At 48.1% G+C, this 21913-nt stretch overlaps 7 protein-coding genes across 7 annotated transcripts; 5 read left to right on the forward strand and 2 right to left on the reverse strand.

Moving 5' to 3' along the window:
• The first annotated feature begins 400 nt into the window (after positions 1 to 400).
• BGW36DRAFT_171773 (transporter protein smf2) lies at positions 401 to 2453 on the forward strand. Its single transcript, XM_046209655.1, has 3 exons — positions 401 to 1169; positions 1227 to 1498; positions 1565 to 2453. The coding sequence occupies exons 1-3, from the start codon at positions 549 to 551 to the stop codon at positions 2370 to 2372; spliced, it is 1701 nt and encodes a 566-aa protein (XP_046072349.1). The 5' UTR covers positions 401 to 548; the 3' UTR covers positions 2373 to 2453.
• BGW36DRAFT_320110 (putative SNF7 family protein) lies at positions 2453 to 3705 on the reverse strand. Its single transcript, XM_046212629.1, has 2 exons — positions 3202 to 3705; positions 2453 to 3118 (listed from the first exon to the last, which is right to left on the reverse strand). The coding sequence occupies exons 1-2, from the start codon at positions 3265 to 3267 to the stop codon at positions 2534 to 2536; spliced, it is 651 nt and encodes a 216-aa protein (XP_046072350.1). The 5' UTR covers positions 3268 to 3705; the 3' UTR covers positions 2453 to 2533.
• Positions 3706 to 4759: 1054 nt separating this feature from the next.
• Positions 4760 to 8167, forward strand: BGW36DRAFT_171834 (SIT4 phosphatase-associated protein-domain-containing protein). The gene is made up of 3 exons (XM_046209656.1): positions 4760 to 5662; positions 5716 to 7026; positions 7079 to 8167. Exons 1-3 carry the CDS (start codon positions 4997 to 4999, stop codon positions 7808 to 7810), a joined length of 2709 nt encoding a protein of 902 aa, XP_046072351.1. The 5' UTR covers positions 4760 to 4996; the 3' UTR covers positions 7811 to 8167.
• Positions 8168 to 8180: 13 nt separating this feature from the next.
• BGW36DRAFT_359433 (uncharacterized protein) lies at positions 8181 to 8920 on the forward strand (the record flags this gene model as incomplete). The annotated part of the gene is made up of 2 exons (XM_046214072.1): positions 8181 to 8234; positions 8273 to 8920. The coding sequence occupies 2 exons, from the start codon at positions 8181 to 8183 to the stop codon at positions 8918 to 8920; spliced, it is 702 nt and encodes a 233-aa protein (XP_046072352.1).
• A 404-nt stretch (positions 8921 to 9324) lies between these two features.
• On the forward strand, positions 9325 to 11898 carry BGW36DRAFT_320114 (SET domain protein). Its single transcript, XM_046212630.1, has 4 exons — positions 9325 to 9463; positions 9541 to 10119; positions 10191 to 10450; positions 10507 to 11898. The coding sequence occupies exons 1-4, from the start codon at positions 9453 to 9455 to the stop codon at positions 11787 to 11789; spliced, it is 2133 nt and encodes a 710-aa protein (XP_046072353.1). The 5' UTR covers positions 9325 to 9452; the 3' UTR covers positions 11790 to 11898.
• Positions 11899 to 12111: 213 nt separating this feature from the next.
• BGW36DRAFT_296458 (putative NADH-ubiquinone oxidoreductase, subunit F) lies at positions 12112 to 13744 on the forward strand (the record flags this gene model as incomplete). The annotated part of the gene is made up of 3 exons (XM_046211271.1): positions 12112 to 12399; positions 12456 to 12527; positions 12587 to 13744. The coding sequence occupies 3 exons, from the start codon at positions 12112 to 12114 to the stop codon at positions 13742 to 13744; spliced, it is 1518 nt and encodes a 505-aa protein (XP_046072354.1).
• Positions 13745 to 15405: 1661 nt separating this feature from the next.
• On the reverse strand, positions 15406 to 21479 carry BGW36DRAFT_171892 (nuclear protein 96-domain-containing protein). The gene is made up of 4 exons (XM_046209657.1): positions 17750 to 21479; positions 17384 to 17608; positions 15663 to 17333; positions 15406 to 15603 (listed from the first exon to the last, which is right to left on the reverse strand). Exons 1-4 carry the CDS (start codon positions 21035 to 21037, stop codon positions 15490 to 15492), a joined length of 5298 nt encoding a protein of 1765 aa, XP_046072355.1. The 5' UTR covers positions 21038 to 21479; the 3' UTR covers positions 15406 to 15489.
• Positions 21480 to 21913: the final 434 nt, after the last annotated feature.

A 21913-nucleotide genomic window follows, 5' to 3' on the forward strand; every position in this document is an offset into this window, starting at 1 on the left:
ATTGATTCGGAAATTCTTCAACAGTGCTGCGGATGTCACTGACAACGACATGTATCTGACAACACAATGGACCTGAGAATGTCACAAGCTCGTCGAGTGTTAAATTTTGGCGATTTAAATATCGATATGCACCGACACCATAAATTCCCTTGTTTCCTGCGCGCTGTAATCATACATGCCTTGTCGCTCACGATTGGCCATCGACGGCACTGAAGATTCCTGGACGCTTCCGGAATCTGAGTGTCCGGCATATTCGCAACGCAGCCGATTAGAAAAGAGGGGTACCAAGGTCCTCACGATGACGACTGTCTCTGTAAACAACAATGGCGGTGTATACCGGCCCGGTAATGTCTCATCGTGACTTGCGGGTGGATTCGGGCGGGGGATTTGCCCGCAAACTTAAAGCTGGCCACTCATGCAAATTGTCGCCTAGGCCCTGTGGTATCTCGTTCAACAACTATATAACCACTCTGCAGACCTGTAAGCACGCGCCCAAGCTTCGTTCTACTTAATTATCTACGCCGTGTGCTGTGCTATATCGGAATACCATGAATCAGACATCTAGAACAGACGACATCCTCGACAATCCCGGATGGAACCAAAGCCCGCCGTCGCTGAGTGCCGAAGAGACCACAAGGCAGGACCTCAATGGCATCACTAATCGACGGGAGCAAAGAGACCATACGCTCCAAAACTCAGACTGTCAAGACAGACCGACCCAGCTAGAGATGACACCACCCCGCGAAGACACTGCACCCCCGATCCAGGGCGGGAAGGGGGACGAATTCAATGTGACTGCCCCTGTGGTTAACCAGTCGCATCGTCAGGCCAAAGTCTTGACGTTTGAATTCTCAATTCCTCGCTTCCTTCGCCCCCTCATCAAATTTGCTTCCTTTATTGGACCAGGCTTCCTGATTGCCGTCGCCTACATAGACCCTGGTAATTACGCCACCGATGCTGCAGCTGGTGCAGAGAGCAGATATGCTCTTCTCTTCGTGGTCCTGATGTCCAATCTCTTCGCCGTTTTTCTACAGTCCCTGTGTATTAAGCTAGGCACAGTGACGGGCCTTAGTCTTGCCGAAAACTGCAGAGAACATCTTCCGAAATGGATGAACATGGCTCTCTATATACTAGCCGAGTCTGCTATTGTCGCTACTGATATTGCAGAGGTACTTCGTGATCATTTCTCGTGTGAGCCTACTTAGTGCATTACTAACCTTTCTTAGGTGATTGGTTCGGCCATTTCACTGAATCTCTTGTTAAAGGTCCCTCTAGTGGCTGGGTGCGTTATTTCCCTGGTCGATGTGCTAATTCTTCTGATATTCTACCGACCTCATGGAGCGATGTGGGGCCTTCGGGCTTTTGAGTTCTTCGTGATGTTTCTCGTGATTGGGGTCGTGATCTGCTTTTGTATCCAGCTTTCCCTGATCAAGGAGCAATCTGTTGGCATGGTTTTTCGAGGCTACCTTCCGTCTGCAGCCGTCGTACAAGGGTCAGGGTGAGTACAAGCAATACACAACTATCATACAAAGGGATATTCAACGGTGGCTCATTGTTGTAATAGCATCTACCAAAGTTGCGGCATTCTAGGAGCGACAGTTATGCCTCACTCTTTATTTTTGGGAAGTGGTACCGTCCAACCTCGGCTCAGAGAATATGATGCTGGAAAAGCCCATGTAGATCCCGCAGCCGGTGACGAGGACACACCATATCGACCCTCGATTCAGGCCATACGCAGTTGCATGAAGTATTCGATTGTGGAACTTACACTGTCACTTTTCACGTTCGCCCTCTTTGTCAATAGTGCTATCCTCATTGTGGCTGCAGCAGCGCTTTACGGAACACCCGGAGCCGCCAATGCCGACCTGTTTGGCATCTATCAACTGTTGTCACAGTCTATCGCACCTGCGGCAGGGACTATATTTGGCCTGGCTTTGCTCCTTTCGGGCCTGTCTGCAGGGATTGTTTGTACCATCGCGGGACAGATGATCAGTGAGGGCATGATCAAATGGACATGTCGGCCATGGATTCGTCGACTGCTGACTCGTTCAATCAGTATTGTTCCCAGCGTGATCATTGCTGCTGCTATTGGGAGAGAAGGGCTGAACACAGCTTTGACAGCGTCTCAAGTCGTTTTGAGTGTCATCCTTCCATTCGTAACCGCGCCGCTCGTCTATTTTACTTGCCGCAATAAATTTATGACCGTCGGGCAGTCCAGGACCCAAGCTGATGAGACTGAACAGACTCCCCAGTCTGAAGTCGTCAAGATGCGGAACAGCTGGCCTGTCTCTGTGCTGGCATTTCTCGTGTGGCTGGTCATCACTGTTATGAACATCGCATTGTTGGTATTGGTTGGACTGGGCCTGGCATAGACATCGCTTCTAGGATATGAAATAAAGTCCACACAGGAGGAAATGTATCTAGATGAATCAATGCTATTGATGATAGAAGAATCGAAAGTCGTTTGTTGTTTAGTTAAAATCAAGGTATCAATGAACGAGGTACTACGGCATTCTTGTAAAAAAAACTTATGTTAGCCTACCCCGCCAGCAGCTTCTTTGACCTTGCCTTGCTCAGGAGGCTCATCAATAAACGTTGGTGGCGCGACCTCATCCTGCATGAAGCTCGGCATCGCCTCCTCGCCAAGTTGACTCTCAAACATAGTCTCCTCCCCTAGAGCCTCCAACTCGGCGTCCAGTTCAGCCTCATCCACGTCTTCGGGGATATCATAGGCACGCGAGATACTTTCGTTAATTTCATTCCCCATCTCCATCAGATCAGCCATCTCATCCTGCATCCGCTCGATCTTGTCAATGTCGATCTTGCCGTACTGTTTCTTGAGCGTCTTTGTCGTCGTTTTCATCGCATCCACAGTCGTCATCACGTTCTTGAGGTTATCCTGCATCATGTTGGCCTGCTCCATATTCCACGACTGTTGCGACAGTTGATCGCGTTGCGCCTCGTATTGCTTCCTCCTCTGCAACACCTTGAGGGCTTTTTGCCGCAGCGCGTTCTTGCCAGGTCCATCGCGCATTTTCGCCAGCCGCGATTGGTATGTGGACAGCTCTGAGTTTAGGGCTGCGAGCTTGACATCGATGCTTGACACCCGATTATCAACCTGTCAGAAAGATAGCCGTTAGCTATGCTGATGCGCGCGGGGTTGGCGAGGAAGCTTTGATGATGAAGAAAAGAAGGACCAACATTTGAGATAGCTGAATCAAGGGTTGGCTTGGGAGCCGTATTCTTTGAGCCAAATATTCGGTTCATAATGTCCGACTAAGAGGTCGCCCTCGAGGCGACTCCAGCCGTGGGATGTTTGGGATGTTTCGTTAGCGGTAGTGACACTGGTTGTTATCGCTGGATCGCCACGTCGCTGGGAGGGGTACAGTCGTGCAGTCAGCTGACGTATAGCCTTTGGTAGGTTGACCAAGCGCTGCAGCTTCCCTGGGCTAGGTGATGCTAAGGAACCAAGGCTGTTAAGACGGATGTCTCTAGGACGTGTGCAGTGTACAGTGCACAGAAGACCAGGCAGCTAACCTGTGGTCCTCTGCTCCTCGTGCTGTACCGACGTCAGACTGCGGCTAAGCACAGTTAGTGGCTAGTGCCTGTTTAGGGCCTCAGGCTCTCGGGCCACCTGATTGGCCTCAATGATCATTTCAGTGAACGAAAGCAAACCTGGATCTACCGCCAATTATTGAGCCGGGCATTATTACGATTGTTTCATTGAGTCGCCATGTGACCAACTCCAGTACGACAATAACCCTGCGTCGCTCGGGACCGGATCTCCGAGCCTATTAGTTAGTATCCATATTGGGCATCAGCCTGATGAATAATGACTGTATCCGCCGTATGCGCAAGCCGCCGCCTGTCCTCAGTCTCATGCTCGGTATCGATGGTATATGGGGTGAGCATTTGATGGTAATTATTGGATATAATAATATGCTTGATAGATAGAAAATGCATGCAAGCCAAATAACAGGCAGTAAACTGTAATAGTAATAATAATAAGAGCCAGCAGGCCCTTCCAGAACCCGCTTAACACGCTACCGTCGCTCCTGCCGCTAGTTCTTCGTTGTTAATGAATGCGACTGCTGCTGAATATTATTGTCTCCCTCCACAAGTCACAACAGGCAAATAATCTCTGCCAGCCACCAGAGGTCGGTTATATCCAAGTCTTTCCTCTTTGTTTTTATCTTACCCCGCCGCCGATCGCATTCATCCATCGGCCTCTGTTTGGTGTCTGGCAGCCCTCGTCTTGCGTGATCCGATATTCCTAATTGTGATCCCTCCTCGTCAACCGCTGCTCACTCGGTACTTCCCCCCCGCCCATACGACCACCACACGCCTATCTTCAACCCATCATCATCCTTCAGAACTACCTATATTATACTTACATTCTCGTTGTCTAATCTAGATCTGTTGGCTTCGTCACACAACACCATCAAAGGCGACGATAAATGCTACTCGAGCGGGCCTGCGTCTGATTCTTTCCCGACATCCCTAGTCGTGTACTCTAATCCTTCATCGTCGCTCTCTTGACGTCCGACGGTACGAACCCCCTCGCTTACACTTTTTACCTTGATATTGCAAAAAAGTAGTCAGCAAATACAGTTTTCCTATCGCTACTGTTTTTGTCTTGTGGCACTTCCAACTGTCCACGAATGAGACCACCACTGACTGTTCTATGCAGCGCGCGGTCGCTCGGATCCTACCTTTCATTTCCCTCATTCTGTCCTGCTACGATTAACGAAGAGAATACGACGTAATACTTCCACCATCATTGAAACATCTTGTACCACTATCTCCACAAGACACGTACGCTAGATTATTTTGCATCCGTCCGAAAGCGCGCATAGATAGCCGCATTACGATCTGTTAACACGACACGACACTACAAGAGGGGGAAATTATTCAATAAAGAATTCTCGCACGAGATACCCTGCACCCTCACGTCCATGATTTTACTTTCCCGTTCCGACCTGTCACATAATTCAAGATGTTTTGGCGATTCGGGGGGTATGCAAACATTTCCACAGTCGACACGCTACTAGACAAGCCCGATGTCAGCTTGGAGGAGTTGTTGGATGAGGCCGAGCTCATCTCGGAGCTCAAACAGCACAATACGAAACTCATCGAATATTTACGCGAAGACCATATCTTGAAACGATTGATGGAGTATGTGATTGCCCCGCCACTTATCAATGAAGAGGAGGAAGAAGAAGATGACGGAAACGATCCGGCGCCATCCGTCGAACATGGCAATGAGACGAGTGAAGAGAAAGAGAAGAACGAAGTTCTAGACCCAGAAGACCTCGAAAAGGCCGAGAAGCAACGTTCAAAGTTTGCATACATTGCATGCGAGATCTTGTCCTCAGAAACTTGGTCTATTCTAGAATCAATCATGCTCAACGAGGCCTATTTGCGAGATTTCTGGGATTTTATGAAGCGACCGGCACCTTTGGACTCACTCCAGGCGGGCTATTTCACAAAAGTCAACGAGGTCTTGTTCGACAAGAAGACAGAAGAAATGCTGGAATTTTTCAAGTCATTAAAAGGCATTGTCCCTGCAATCCTTCAGCATGTGGACAATCCAATGGTCATGGATTTACTCTTGAAGATCATCAGTCTAGAGAAGGTTGAAGGTGGTCAGGGCATTGTGGATGTAAGTGCGACTCTTCTAATGCTCAATTTCATGTGCTAACGTTACCCTTACAGTGGCTTAAGAATGAGGACCTTATTTCCATCCTTCTTTCATACCTGTCATCTGATCACACCACTTCAGTACAAACTTCCGCAGGCGATTTTCTCAAAGCCATCATCACAATTTCTGCGAATGCAACCCAAAACGAGCAGTCTTGTATTGGTCCCAACAGCCTTACTCGACAGCTAGTTTCAGCTCCGTGTGTGGAGGAGCTTATCCAGTACATGTTACAAGGAGGAAACTCGCTTACCGTGGGAGTCGGCATCGTCATTGAAGTCATCCGCAAGAATAATTCCGATTACGACCCTGAAACGGCCGGTGGCCCAGAATCCCCTCCAAGTATATATGACCCTATCTACCTGGGAACTCTTCTTCGCCAATTTTCGACCCATATTCCAGATTTCATGGCCTTGATTGTCAGTTCGAAGCACTCGGCAATTGTGGATGGCCAGGCTATGATAGTGGACCGTGGACAACTCAAGTCTTCTTGGGGTTCTAAGATTGAGCCTTTGGGTTTTGATCGTTTCAAAACTTGCGAATTGATGGCGGAGCTGCTCCATTGTAGCAACATGGGGTTATTGAACGAGGTCGGTAGTGAGGAGTACATCCGACAACGTGATGATGAGCGCGAAAGACTGCTCGCCCAAGGCGCATTTGATATACCCAAGGACCATGAATCCGGTGTTGATTATAGCGAACATGCTGGGGAATTTGGACAAGAATCCATTACGGAATCCCAATCTAGGGCTCCCGAAAATTCCAATGCCGGCGAAGATGACGGATTTGAAGATGTTGGGTCGTCTGGAGTTCTAGTTGAGGATTCAAATGCTGGCACAAGAAACACGGATACAGAAAATAAGGAAAAAAATGTGCAAAACGAAACGCCAGGGCTACACATTGAAGACAGCATCGTAGAAGAAACCCTCACTCCTTCACCGAGCAGTTCTAAGACCGAGGGTTCAACTTCTGAACCATCAGTCAACGCTGCTTCACCTAACGAATCTAACGTCACTCAGAAAGTTGGCGCAATAGCATTGGAAAACGATGGGCAGAATCCAGCAGTGCTATCTCCGCATCCTGAGGATACACCTGCACCGTTATTTGCATCTACGGCACAGGAAACTCAGCAGAATACGGGTCCAATACCTGAGAGTTCCGCATCTGTAACTCCTGCTGAAAATGAAGACATCCCCACCAACTCCAGTGTCACTAACACTGAAGACGAATTTGCTCCTCAGATCCAATATGATGCTCCAGGGCAACCTGTAGTCGGAGATTTCTTAAAGATTCAATTCGTGGAACACAAAGTCGTGCCCACTATTCTGGTAAGTAGCGGATTGCCAGAAATTCCAATGAATTTTCTAACTTTACTCTCAGGGATTTTTCTTCCGATTTCCATGGAACAATTTCCTACACAATGTCGTGTACGATGTTGTTCAACAAGTCTTCAATGGGCCCATGGATCGAGGCTTCAATCGATCCCTAGCCATAGACTTATTCGACAGTGGTAGCATCACAGAGAAAATCGTGGCAGGGCAAAGACGCAGTGATGAGGCCCAGGCCACCAAGAATATGAGACTTGGATATATGGGCCATCTGACTTTGATAGCTGAGGAAGTTGTCAAATTTACAGAAAGACACCCGCCTGAGATTCTCTCACAAACAGTCATTGACAATGTGCTACATAATGACTGGGTCGACTACGTAGAGCGAACTTTGTCAGAAACTCGGGAACGTGACAATGCCATTTTGGGTGGCGTTCGCCCTGATATAGCTGGACATCGTCAAGCCGTTATGAATGCTGTTGGTACAGCGCAAGGGTTTACTGGCTCTAATGCCCTCGCAAATGCCGGGTTGAATGGAGGCAATGGATATAGCTTTGAGAATTTCGATTCAATGACACATGGAAGTGCATCGAGCGGAGCATTTGGTTTGGGTGGCAGCAATTCTCTTCTAAGTGGCTTTGGCAGCTCTAGCGATGACGAAGATGAAGAGATGGAAGACCAAGAGGACGAGGATGTCAAAGGCACAGCAGAAAGCACCGCAGAAAGCGGATCTGAAAATGTGGGTGATACTCTTTTTACAGATATCGAAATGGACGACTTGTGAAGACGGGCGGACTTGTCGCTCTCAACTTGGATTTTTCTGCGTTCTTGAAACATTTCCTCGCTGGGGTAGTCATGTTAGTTGGGCGGGTCCGGAACACGGTGATGAGGATGGATGCTGTGAGGGTTGTTGCTGAGGGGAATAATATTTGTTAAACTCCGGTGCATCGCATTAGATGTGCGGAGGCAACCTGCACTCTTCGTGTCGCATCTTCGTTGGACCGTGTTACTGCACTAGGTAGATAGGCCGGCATCTTTTTTGATGTCTGCCCAATCCGCTGGTCCGTAACTGCATATCTGCTCTTGTTGATCAAAGTGTCAAGCCGGAGCAACCAAGCTTGCAAACTAAGACACGATTCTTTTACTCTTCTATTATGTCTTCACTTCACTTGTTTTTTACTGGCCTTTTGGTATACATTGCTAACATGGTGACGGCCTTTTATAGGTGTCGAGCTCTTCAAGCCAGCCTATCCCAATTCTTGCCCCACCCCCTGCCCCTCTGAATATAGTACCATCACGGGCACGACGCCAATTAGCTGCTCGATTAGCTCTTCATAAACAGCAGGCCGATGCGGCTGCTCAGAACGCCGGTGACTCGTCGAGCACGGCCGACGTGCATGCCAATGACGAGCAATGGCAATCAAATCCATTCATCATCGCCGGCTTAGAAGACGATCCTGCCGCCTCTCCTGGTGCTCCTTCGGCTGAATTCTCTGCCATGGGACAAGACGATAACAACCCACCTTCGCCGACCTTCCATACAGGTTTCACACCACCAGGATCACCCTCGACAAACTCTTCGGATGAAGCAGCTGGCGAGGTCAACGAGACAGTGCGACGTAAAGTGCGAGTTCCATTAGAGGTAGATGATGACGACGATGAATACGGCGACTTTCGTTCAGCTGGGATGCGAGACTCGGACGAAGAGGAGGAAGCTATCATCAACGAATCACTCGGCTATTCGAATTTCTTTGAACCCAGTCGGTATGGCGGTTTCAATCGTTCGTACAGTAGGGATGCATTTGACGATAACGACGGCAATGACAGCAGCGATGGCGAAGATGGCCTCGTTGAGATACTAGTCCCAGGGCGAAAATCGTCTTCATCAAACTAGCTTCGTTTGTCGTTCTTTTTTACCGCCAATGTGTATACATCATTTCCGTTCGTGTCTGATGCATTTAAGGTGAGTTGAGCATTCAAAGGAATCGGCGAGTCTGGATGGTCTAATGGGGAATTTGCTGTGGGGGGAGATTTGGGGCCATTGTGTGCGATATAACTTCATATACCACTGTACATTAGCTGTTTATTTACAATGAATCTGTTTTTAAAACCTCGCTTTTTCAATTTTTAAACTGCCAATTCCTGAATTGGCGTTTCGTATTAAGTTGACCCTTGCAATATCCAATGAGTATTTGTAAATATGTCCATTCATGGTATCAATTGACTGTTAAAAGTGGAACTGAAGATTCAGAAAACCAGTATTTTTTCCGGGTAAAGGTAGAATGCTTACTTCAACCACCTACTTCAAAACCTATGTACTTCGTGGTATGAACTCAAAATATTGTTCGGGCTAATCATTACCCAAAATATTATTTCGTTGTCACTGCTGGCTGTAAGGCAGTTGCTAGCTTTTAGCACCGTATAAAATGTCTCAACGGTGCGTACACAAACATGCCAGCCTCACATCATTGACCTTTCCACCTCTTACCACCAACATGCTAACTCTTTTACCAGGACCGCTGAAGCCACTCTCCAAGCTCATACCTTACTTCATGAATGGGTGAGCCAACAGGGTGGCAGGCTGGATGATCGTGTGCAATTCGCTCGCGATGATGAACGCGGGGTACACATTCAGGTCAAGCCCGACCAAACATCCAGCATGCCGTCAAAAACATGTGTCATCAAAATTCCGGTGGAGCTGACAATGTCCTATTTCAATGCGATTGATTATGAAATTCCAACAAAAGGCGGGGACGGTAGTGACGAAAAGACGTCTCCATTCTCGAGCCATGGTGTTGTGTTCCCGAAACAATTCATTACTAGCATTGGATCGGAAGAAACGACGGCGTTCTTCTTGATGGGGCAGTATCTCAAAGGTCACAATAGTTTTTGGTATCCATATATACACTCATTGCCACGCCCAGATGAATTGACGACACCGTTGTTCTATTCGGGTGAGGATCTTGCATGGCTGAATTTGACTAGTCTTGCGGCGGCGCGAGAACACAGGATGCAGATCTGGAAAGCGAGATATGAGAAAGGTTATCGTCTACTACAAGAATTGAAATTTGAGAGGGGGATTGACTATTCCTGGTATGTTTTTTGTTCCCTGGAAAATTTGCTAGGACTTGATTCTCTGATTATTCATTGACTATTAACCTCAGGGAATTATATCTATGGGCGTCGACAATCATCTCTTCAAGAGCATTTACAGCCAAAGTCTTAGCAGGCGTTATTCCCATGGAGGAGCTTTCGGAAGACAAGGTCTCCGTCCTTCTGCCTATGATTGATGCAACCAACCATCGACCTCTTGCCAAAGTCGAATGGCAAGCTGGGAAAGATAGTCTTGGGTTAGCTGTGATGGAAGATGTCAGTCCTGGCGTTGAAGTAGGAAATAACTACGGTCCTCGAAACAATGAGCAATGTGAGTCTGCCATTCTGATTGTCCATAGTACATCTACTTACTTGACTGCGATGTAGTGATGATGAATTATGGCTTCTGCATTCCCAACAATCCATTTGAATACCGCAACGTTAATTTACGCGCTCCACCTGGCAGTCCTCTTGCCCAGGTAAAGACCGAACACAAACAGCACTTTCCAGGCTTCGGTAATAGAGATAAAGAGCAGGAAGACAAATATTACGTGTTTTCCATTTCATATCACCACACTGGTACTCCTCAGCCTCTGGAGTTGTCGGTCTTCTCGGCTGATCTACTAAATGCACTCTCAATCATAGTAGCCAATGACCGAGAGCTAGAATGCATCGAGTTAGCTGAAAGCGGCTTTCGAATTCCTTGGGAGCAATATGCAAATTCAAGGAACCTCATTGCGGCTCTAAATCAAATTATTATTGAGCTCTTATCGTATGTCCAGAGGCTTGAAGTTTCGGGACGTCAGCTGGGAGAGCCTAAAACCCTGCAACAAGGCTTCGTGAAAAAGTATCGAGATAGCCAGATTCAGCTCTCGCGCGCTGCTGCATTTGTGGCGAACTGGACTATCTTGAGCTCGCGGGGCAGACTTGAGAGAGATGACAGTAACGACCGTGAGAGGCTTGTTGATCAGCTGCTTTCACGTATGCCGAACGAGGTCTTCGACCAGAATACAGCAGAGCAGATCAAGGCGAGGATACTCACAAGAAACTCTCTCCTTCCAGACAAAAGCAAAAGCGGCGAGGTTTTCCACTTTGAAAGGCTATTTCACCTTCTCCCCACAAATATCCAGAAACCTTGTCGAGACTGTCTCGATGCAATCATCTCGTTTGCTAGGCGCGCAATCGTAATCAACGACGAAACTGGGGGCGATCGGGACGACACAAACAATGGACCACTCGTGTTATTGGCCTATTCTTTATTTATATGTTTCATTGTTGCGGTTCATCGACAAAACTCGTCTCAGTTGTCTCCTCGGCTACAATACTGGTGCAATTTCCTGCTTCGCAGGTACACCACCCCACGGAATGATGTGGCCTGGACACTTCCTGATGAAAATGACGAGACAATTCTGTCTGCTTTTGACTCGCTAATGGATGAACATGTTTCCCATGACACGCTTTCCAGCGTATCGACTATGGTGGGTGTTGCGCCACCATCAGGCAATCGAGGAGTTGACGAGTGGTGGCTCTCCCCCAATTGGGTCCGTTGGGCGTGGCTGGTGTTAGAGCAGGAGATGATCATGAACATAGTGGATGAGCCGTTAGAGCATATGGTAGAGGTGGAGAGGAAGATGAAGATGGTAAATCTCTTGTATATTCCAAGGGAATAGAGTACTGCGGCAGTTGAAAACAAGAAACGTATACATAACTATAATCTGGGGCTAGCCAGATGTCATTTTTACAATTGTAGGTCGGAGATTCTTGACCATTGAATAATATATAATATTCAAGATATTGGAGAACAAGATGATGCAGGCCGATCCTTCCGTATTCAGCGCCGATATCACGTGATCCGAATCGGCCAATCACGAGCTAGGTGAAATAAGAGAGCCGACGCGAGGATCCCGACTGGACTGCGAAGTCCAACTTCCTCCACCCAGCGATATCTCTTCACCACACCGTGCTCTGGCTCCATTGAGTGCCCAGTTCAAGATGTTGTCGCGAGCGGTGGTTCCGTCAACCCCCTCTCTATCCCAAATTTCGTCTCGCGCCCTCTCTTCCACTTCCGCCACTGTTCGTCTGTCCACTCCCGCCCAGACGACCCGATCGTTCGCTACCGTGCAAGATGGCTCTGCCCCAAAGCGACAATATGGCGGCCTTGCAGACCAGGACCGTATCTTCACCAATCTCTACAACCATCATGGGGCTGACTTGAAGTCTGCAATGAAATACGGTGATTGGCACAGAACGAAGGACATTGTCCTCAAAGGTCATGACTGGGTGTGTGTTCGGATGTCAATTAGCTGGATGAAGCAGCAAAACTAACATAGCCATAGCTCATTTCCGAAATCAAGGCGTCCGGTCTTCGTGGCCGCGGTGGAGCTGGTTTCCCATCTGGACTTAAATACGTGAGAACTCTAAAACCTAGGTATGAAATTAGAAAGGAGCTAATATTCTCATTGTGTAGTCATTCATGAACTTCAAAGACTGGGATAAGGACAAGCGACCACGTTATTTAGTCGTCAATGCCGATGAAGGTGAACCCGGCACCTGCAAGGATAGAGAAATTATGCGCAAGGACCCCCAGAAGCTCATCGAGGGTTGTCTCGTTGTTGGCCGTGCAATGAACGCTACTGCCGCTTATATCTATATTCGTGGTGAATTCTACCATGAAGCCACCGTGCTTCAGCGGGGTATTCAGGAAGCTTATCAGGCTGGATTGATCGGTAAGAATGCTTGCGGAACTGGCTACGACTTCGATGTTTACCTCCACCGTGGTGCTGGTGCCTACGTCTGTGGTGAGGAAACCTCGCTTATTGAATCTCTCGAGGGCAAGGCTGGCAAGCCTCGTCTCAAGCCCCCTTTCCCTGCTGCTGTTGGTCTCTTTGGCTGCCCTAGCACAGTCACCAATGTTGAAACTGTTGCTGTTGTGCCTACCATCGTGCGCCGTGGCCCCAGCTGGTTTGCTGGGTTTGGTCGCGAACGCAATCAGGGAACCAAACTTTTCTGCATCTCTGGTCACGTCAACAATCCTTGTACTGTTGAGGAAGAGATGTCTATTCCTTTGCGAGAACTGATTGAGCGCCACTGCGGCGGTGTTCGTGGTGGATGGGACAATCTCCTTGCTGTCATCCCGGGTGGTTCATCTACCCCAATTCTACCCAAGTCAATTTGCGATGATCAATTGATGGACTTCGATGCTCTCAAGGACTCTCAGAGTGGTCTCGGTACTGCGGCCGTTATCGTTATGGACAAGTCAACTGATGTTGTTCGAGCTATCTCTCGTTTGTCGCACTTCTACCGCCATGAGAGTTGTGGTCAATGCACACCTTGCCGTGAGGGTAGCAAGTGGACGCAGCAGATTATGTCCCGTATGGAGAAGGGCCAGGCTCGCGAGCGTGAGATCGACATGCTTCAAGAATTGACCAAACAGGTTGAGGGACACACCATCTGTGCCTTGGGTGAGGCCTTTGCATGGCCTATCCAGGGCTTGATTCGACACTTCCGGCCTGAGCTGGAGGCTCGTATCAAGCAGTATGAACAGGAACATGGCAAGCAGCCTTTTGCCGGAGGCTGGGCCCCAGAGACGCGGAACGAGGGCAAGCTGATTGCACCAGGTCAATAGACCAGTATAGTACACAAGTTGAACCGCTTATTAAAAACATCGGCGAGGATGTAGACGTGATGCAAGTTTTGTCTTTGAATATGTACATTTTAGTCTCGTCATAGCAATTTTACTTTTTCCTTTGTTACAGTGTTACCGACCAATATAGATGTGCCAAGTTTCTATTCACCACGGCCGCTGACAAACAAATCTGAAACCATGAAAGACATTTCAGCCTACGGCATAGTTGGTTCAAGCATATAATTCTCAACTACTGCATGCTTCCGATTTCGCCTCGTCTCGCTGTCTGCCTTCATTTCAGTCTGCAGTTTCCACCTCTTCTGCCTCCAACACATTCCCCATTTCAGCTCAGCCCATAACAGACTCAAGGCTGCAACCAAAATAAGAGGCGTCAACGTAAGATACCAGCCTATTCCCATCCCATGCAGCATGAAATCCACAACAGCCGCGCCTACTGCTCCGAGTATGCATCTCAAGAGATTCTGAGCCGCTGATGCCGTCGCTACCTGCCCCGGAAAGATATCCGCAAGTAACGTTCTTATACTATTTGACGTGCAGAGAAGACAAAACCCAATGACGAACTGGATCACCAGGGGAACAGCGAGATGTGCGTGGTACTTCAGTGCCCAGCCATAGGGGATGAAGAGGATAGCTTGGATAAATGCGAATAAGAAAACTATTGGGAGCCGCGCTCATTCAATAGGGAGGCTAGTGAGATCTTCGTTTCGTTTACGATCAATCGCCAACCCCCTATTTGTGTGCTAGACGTTTATAGCTCCAGTCAAGGAATCACTGGTTAACGACTGCACCAGTGGCTGCAGATACTCCCAGGGGTCTGTTGGTGAACACCTTTGTTATTGTTGCAGGACTGTTGGTATTGGACGATCACCACACTTACAGAAAACATAATCCAACTTCAAATTCATTCAATCTATAAATACCAGGATATAACGTGGGCGATCCAGTCATAAGCACAAGATTGCCAAACGTCAATCAGCCCAGAATAAGTAATCAACATCAAAACATCCTTCTGCAGCAGCATGATAATGATTTCAATGGATTTGGGAACCCCATATTCTGCGTGTGAATTGCGCAGTCTTTACTCAATGACTGACTCTTCCCCTCCCCTTCCCCCTAAAATAGCTGCACGCTACACTGTGTGCTACCCGATGAGGCTATTCCTAACGCCGCAACTAACGATTTCCACAATTTGTTCAGGATACACCACGAACATAAGTTCCCAACGGCCGAAAATGTCTTCTATTTTGCTCTTAATTAACAATTCCTAGGAATGATTCTTTGAAGCACCGGGAATTGTTTTAAAAACAAAGGTCGGTGGCGGTCGTAAAACTATTAGCGTGGCCTCTGCAGTCCTGAATCGCTGTTGACGCTCTGCCCACAGCACCATTAGTGAAGTCGGCAGGATGTAAATACCCTCCGCAGAGCTGGTGTCCTGAAGTTTCCGGGAAATTTTGGTGGCCATGATTATTGAATACCGAGATGGCTTGGATTTTACCTATATAAAGTGATGGATGCAAGTCCTGAATTGAAATTATCTGTTGATGCTTTGCAGTCATTACTTCTCGATGTGGATTATCAAACGAGGTTTATTACAGAAATAGAATTTTCAGCTAAAGTACACGAAATTCAGTAGTGAAATGCTCGGGATGTCCTTGCACTGGCAGTCTATCGTTGCTAATCAATCGAGAACGGAGAGTGGTATCCAGAGAAGTACACTACCATGCTTAATTAGCACTAGCCATCACCATGCTGTAGTATCGACGACTAATTTCAGCAGTATGCATAACTCTTGCATCCCCAGTAAGAGGCAGTTTGAGAACAGCAGATAAATCGACACCCTAAAATTCTCCAGTTAGCCATGTACTTTAGTCAAGGTCAGATTCAAGATTGAACGTACATCATCCTCTCGTGCACACCAACCCGCTACAATCCGACTCATCTCCATGAAAGCAACACGTTCTTCCAGTACCTCAGCACCAGGCGTTTTTTTAATTTTATCCCCCATGATGACTAGAGACCCAATCAAACGCTTCAGGACGCCCTGTTCACGATGGCTTTGGGCAGTCACGAGGCGCAAGAAGTCTTCATACACAGCGCCACCACCGCTCCATCCACGCACCTTTCGTTCCGGTGAGTCTCCAAAACCATTAAGTAGCTGTCGAAGGATATTCCAATCTCGTTCAATGACGGTTCGTGGTCCCACTATACGACAGAAAGTAGTGTGCGCCTCATTCCAATTCTTGGCTCGTATGAGATAGCCCACCTCATTAGCATAGTCGCCGCTGTACCTGGAAAAGAGAGCCTTTGCAACCCAAACCCACGACTCAGGTATTTTGAGATCATCTACAAGATATGTCCACCCAGCATCTGCTTTACCATCAGCCATAGTAGGTCTTGGTAAAGTGGCCGCGAATTGGCCAAGGGTTTCCTTAAGGCCATGTTCTCGGTCTGTTGCGCGGGAAAGGTGAAGCAAAACGAAGAGAGCCGGTTCCATTGCACCAGAAGCAATCAGTTCCCATGCGTAGCTCCAAGTCAATTGATCAGCACGACTTTTGTTCAGGATAATGTGATCATTCATTCCGACAAGCGAAGTAACCACCTGGTGCAGCTGGAAAGAAAGGCGTGACGTTAATTTATTGCCAGATACCGCCTCAGGCAGCACAGCTTCCGGCAGATTTATCTTCAACTCAGCAACGGCAGGGCCACCAACGGCGGCCGCGTAAACTTTCAACAAAACCCAGAGAGGGGATTCTTGATTTGAACTCAAGGAACTGTGGCGTACATTTCCATACTCGGCTTCGAAGTGTGCTGGAATCGGATAAGCTGGTTCTTCACCAGTAGCTAGATCATGCAAGAACAGTGATACAGCAGCTTCAATGGGCTCATCCTCTGCAATGCCGTACCACAGTCGTAGACCAAAGGCTTGGATCCAATCCAGCTCAAACCGTTCTGAAAAGGTAAAAGTAGAAGCTCGGTCTTCCGGCGCTCCTGAAGGACGACCCACAGAACGATGAGTGTTACCTGCAAGGAGTTCGTACAACGCACGGATAGGCTCGTTGATCTCAGAGTAAACATTATGCTGACGCCAAGACTCAACCTGTTTTTGCATATCAATGCGGCTAGTTTTGTCCCTGCCAATTTGCGCCAGCATTGTCGCCAGATGCAGATTTCCACTTTCTACAAGGGCATTGCAGGCATCTTCAATCCGGTGAAAAGTGAGAAATGCAAACGCGCGTTCTTCAGGGATTTCAATACTGTCTAGGTCTTGGCCGTATTTCTCTCGAACTAAATTTTCCCAAACACGACTGAGACGATCTTTTTTAATACGGTGAAGAAATTTCTTCCGAAGCTGTGGTGGGACACCCGCAGATATATCATCTTCGATATCGTCATTGAAAAGGATACTCGTGAGCTGCCAAATAAACCGCTCATGTCTAGCCTGAGAAGAAGACCCAGTCGACGATTGAATAAATGACTGAATATCGGATTTGTCATTGCGAGCAAACGGAATACCATCGATCAACCGGATAGAAGATTGACGGCGTTGAGCTTCTAGAATATCGATGGACTATTCCAAATTTTAGTAAAGCAGATAAATGGGAATTCATATGAACAAACCTTCGGCGTTTCCCGAAATGAAAAAACTCGGACTCCATCCAAGGACACGCCTGTAGACCAGAATCCATTCGAGACCGAAGGCAAATTGCCGGAATCCTCGTTGATCGTGACTAGAGAATCTCTTGGTCCCCATCGAGGCTTGTGGGTGTGATGAAAAGCATCATCGTTCGCAGACAACTCGTTAGAACTGCTAGCGAATGTCTTGGGTGTCTTCGAATGTGGCAACTATAAATGGAAACAGATAAATTTAGCTTCAGTCTCAATTTTATTTCAATTCGATCAGCTAACTAGGAGGCGAACGAGAGCATATGGCTCACGTTCCTAATTACATTGTGCCGGAAAAAAATAGGTCGAAGGGGAACAAACCTCAAAAGCTTTCAACTGCTCTTTTTGCTTCTTTCCAGGCGATTTGATATTTTTGTTGGGTTGCGAGAACAGAGATTGCATCATGTCAATACTCGATGTGAAGCCCTTGGATGGGCTGGCCATGGCTTCTTTCGGATGTTGTATGCCATCAATTTGTTGGTTTTTGTCCACGTAGGCCTCGGCTTGCCTAACTCGTAAAGTTTCGCGATCCTGCTTTCGAGGACTGATGGTCCGCTGTAATTGCTGAGCCCAATCTCCACTTAAATCAAGACGAGGCTTTGATGGGGTTCCTAATCGCAAGGAGTCCGAGCCGAAATCGTTGATTGAAAAACCGGTACGGGTAGTATCTTCATGCTCCACGGTTTGATGAGGTATCGGAAAGGTGCCCGCCATCACCATATCTTCATCCTCAATAGACCCAGTTACTGAGCCAATGCTTTCAGTAATATCATCTTCAGCATCACGTTCAACAACTGAACCCGTGGAGCCATCCTCTAAAAAAGACCCTTCGCCATCTTCTTCCCCCGAGTTCGCACCCTCCTCCTCGGCTTGAAACATCTGATCACCGAAAGCTCCTGGTACCATCTTACGTTTCTTGAAATCAAAAGTATCGTCCTCAACCCCTGCCACAGACCCAACAAATGATTCGTCGAGTGAAAATGTCGAGTTCATTTCGGAATTAAAGGTGTTTTCTGTGGAGCCACGAGCTGCTGGAGATCGAGCCTTCGGAGTCGGGGTGTCAGGACCAGCACTCAACGTGCTTTGGTTGAAACTCTCACCTTCTTCGTCATCATCATAATCAAGCCCATATGTGGTGAAATGAGGAACACGGAAGACCCATATCCCGGTATCCTTCTCATATCTCACGAATTCGGTATTAGTAATTCTGCGAAGACGCTGAATATGCTTCTCAAGTAGTGGGCCAGTAGTCGGGGAAGACGGCGACTTCTGATCACGTCCACGCGGCCAGGAATTTTCGATGCGCAAAGTAGAAGGTACATTCAGGCCTTTGCCCAGAGGAGGCTTGGAGCGGTCGTCAGGATAGACAGTGATTGATCGCACTCCAATCTGCACAATTATGCCAAACAGACTGTCGAGATCGACTGTGTTCAGATCAACAGGCCTGTCAAAAGTAACTTGACCACACCCTTGACGACCAACAGTGAAACCTTCAACATGCTTCAGCTGCTCACGGCTCATTTTGCTCAGTTCAGCGCGTGATGGTTTCATCCAGTATTCGCCTGGCTTAGGGTCAACTGTTGGTGCAGATGATAAAGCACCATTTGCAGTCAAGCCAGCGTGTTCGGGAACAACAGCAAGTTCATTACCGCGTACTTGCTCCATTTCGGGCCGGGTGGAAGTTTTTTGTGCCGCTGAACTACTCGCGCCGTTTGGTGTTTCGCTCTTACGAATTGACTTTAGAAAGCCAATCTCTTCTGCGGTAGGCTCAGAGATTTCTGTTTCAGTACGTACGACGGCTCCATCTGCCGGGGCACTAAAACTGACACGCTTTTTGTGTTTATCAGTAGACTGGGAACCTTGATCTCCGTTGGTGATTGGAGGAGTAGAACTAGTCGGTCGCTGAAATAGATCGTTTCTCAAGCTACGATCAATTGTCAACCGCTTAAGGCTCCCACTAGAATAGCGAGAAGTCGAGCCAGTGAGGGCACCTGGGGTCAAGACACTGTCGGCATCAGGATCAAAAGACTTCCGAAGGTTGCTTGTAGAAAAGCTCTTGCCGAAACTACGTCCCAAACTGCCATTAACATTACCTCCACGGACACTGCCATTGCCGAGAAGGCTTCCTGTGAGACTAGAAACACTGGATGCACTTGATGGTGATCCGTATGTGGAGTAAGAAAACCCGTAGCCTTGGCGGCGTGGCGGCGTGATGAGACGATTAGCAGCATTTGGCGTAATTTTGTAAATCGGAAGAGGGGTGCGTTGCTTTTGCTTCATGCTAGCTGATAGAGGAGTTGCCAAAGGGCCCGGACTGGGTGCATTTGGCACGGGGAGACCGGAAAAGATAGATTGGTTGCCGTAAGGATTACCATCGAGGAGAGACGCTTGGAAACTGCCGGGAGCTGGCTGTTGCTGTGCTGGCTGTTGTTGATTCTGTTGACTGGAAGAAAACATACTTCCTGTGCCAAAACCAGTTGATGGCTGTTGTTGGGACTGGCCTCCGAATAATGAGCCGGTGTTCTGAGCTGTATTAGTCTGTCCGAAGAGTGAACCTCCACCACTTCCTCCGAACAGCCCACCAGGCTTCTGTTGTTGCTGTTGCTGTGCCTGGTTGTTGCCAAACAAGCTCGTGGTGCCACCAGTTTGGGTGTTTTGAGCACCTCCAAAGCCACCAAAGGTGGAGCCAGTATTGGTTGCAGTACCGGTATTCTGACTTCCGAACAACCCACCAGGCTTTTGTTCCTGCTGCTGAGTTCCACCGAATAGCCCAGTGCCAGTCGACTGTTGGTTTTGGTTTCCGAAAAGTGATGTGGTGCCTTGCTGCGGTTGGTTATTTAGCCCAAAAAGTGATGACCCAGGGTTTGTATTGCCGAACAAGCCCGTTGACGTTTGTTGTGGTTGATTTCCAGTTGCGAGTCCACCGCTAAAGAGCCCACCTGGCTTAGCCTGATTCTGATTCTGGGTTTGAGCGCCAAAGCCGCCGAAAGCTGAGGTGCCAGTGCCAGCGCCAGTGCCAGCGCCAGTCTGTTGTTGGGATCCAAAGCCAGAGGCAGTAGAAGTGCCACCGAATGGATTACTGGCAGTCGTGGCACTGGTAGATCCAAATCCACCACCTCCAAAGCCAGTGCCAGTGGTATTGCCACCGAATAGGCTCTTATTTTGTTGCTGTTGTTGAGTCTGTTGATTGTTTCCGAAGAGAGAACCACCGGTTCCAAATCCACCGCTAGTATTAGCAGTTTGTCCAAAGGTGCCCGATGTCGCTGTGTTTCCGCCGAAAAGAGTAGATTGAGTTGTGTTGTTGGCAGTACTTCCGAATAGAGAATTCGCCGGCTTTGCTGCTCCAAATAATGAAGTGGAGGGTGTTGTACTGGATCCAAATCCTCCAGCGGTTTGAGTTTGGGCTTGCCCACCGAAACCAGACGGTGCACTTGTAGTAGCTCCAAAACCACCGCCAGACCCGAATCCTGTATTCTGTGTATTAAAGCCTGTCCCAAAAGCTGAGGAGCCAAATGCGCCTGCTTGTCCGCTTGCGTTTGCGTATCGGCGTCCACTTTGATAGTCTGCTAAGCGTAGTTCTTCAAAAGAATAACGTTGATAGGGCTGCATGTAGGAAATGCTCTGGTAGACGTTGTTCGTATTGCTGGTAGGATCTTTCTCAGTCACAGGGTTGAAAGGAGTGCCAGCTGTTCCATCTGATGGTGGAATCTGGCCACTGAAGGCAGTCCCAGTGCTAGCCCCGAAACCAGTGCCTGTGTTGGAGCCGAAACCGCCTCCGCTCCCGAAAGTACCTGTACCAGTAGTGTTTGCCGTGGCCCCAAACGCACTAGGTTTGTTCTGCCCAAAAGCACTGGTTCCTGTGTTTGTAGTACTGCCGAATCCACCAGTTGTTCCAGAGGAGCCGAAGCCTCCACCTCCGCTTCCAAAACCACCCGAAGTTGCTGTATTACTTCCGAATAGACCACCGCTAGACGTTGTAGCACCAAAGCCAGCAGGTTTATTTGCTCCGAAAAGAGAGTTGGATTGAGTGTTTGTAGAGCCAAACCCTAGAGATTAGGAAGTTAGCGATATTCTCTCACTAAAAATACTCTTTAAATCATAACAAGAACAGAAAAAACAATTATAAATGAAATCCAAACAACTCCATGACCGCCTCGTCGTCAAGACTAATATCAGAAATTGCCGATGGTAAAGCAATCGATGAGGTTCATCCGCGCGAAACAACATGAGAGGTGGCGATCGAAAGCGAGCCAAGGCACATACCTCCGCCAGAGCCAGAGCCAAAGCCTCCAGATGTGTTCCCGAATGTACTGCCCCCGCCTGTGGTGTTGTTGGCACCAAAGAGATTTGTGTTGCTCCCGAAGCCTATAAGATTGATAGGTATCGTTGTCAGACAACCGTGTAAGACGAGAAGCTAGTATCGAAAACGATCGCTTCGACCTGGCCATCGCCGTCCATGACTCTCATCTCGATCGGATGGTGTTT

The sequence above is a fragment of the Talaromyces proteolyticus genome (genome assembly GCF_021365285.1).
Source record: "Talaromyces proteolyticus strain PMI_201 chromosome Unknown BGW36scaffold_6, whole genome shotgun sequence".
NCBI classification, from domain to species: domain Eukaryota; kingdom Fungi; phylum Ascomycota; class Eurotiomycetes; order Eurotiales; family Trichocomaceae; genus Talaromyces; species Talaromyces proteolyticus.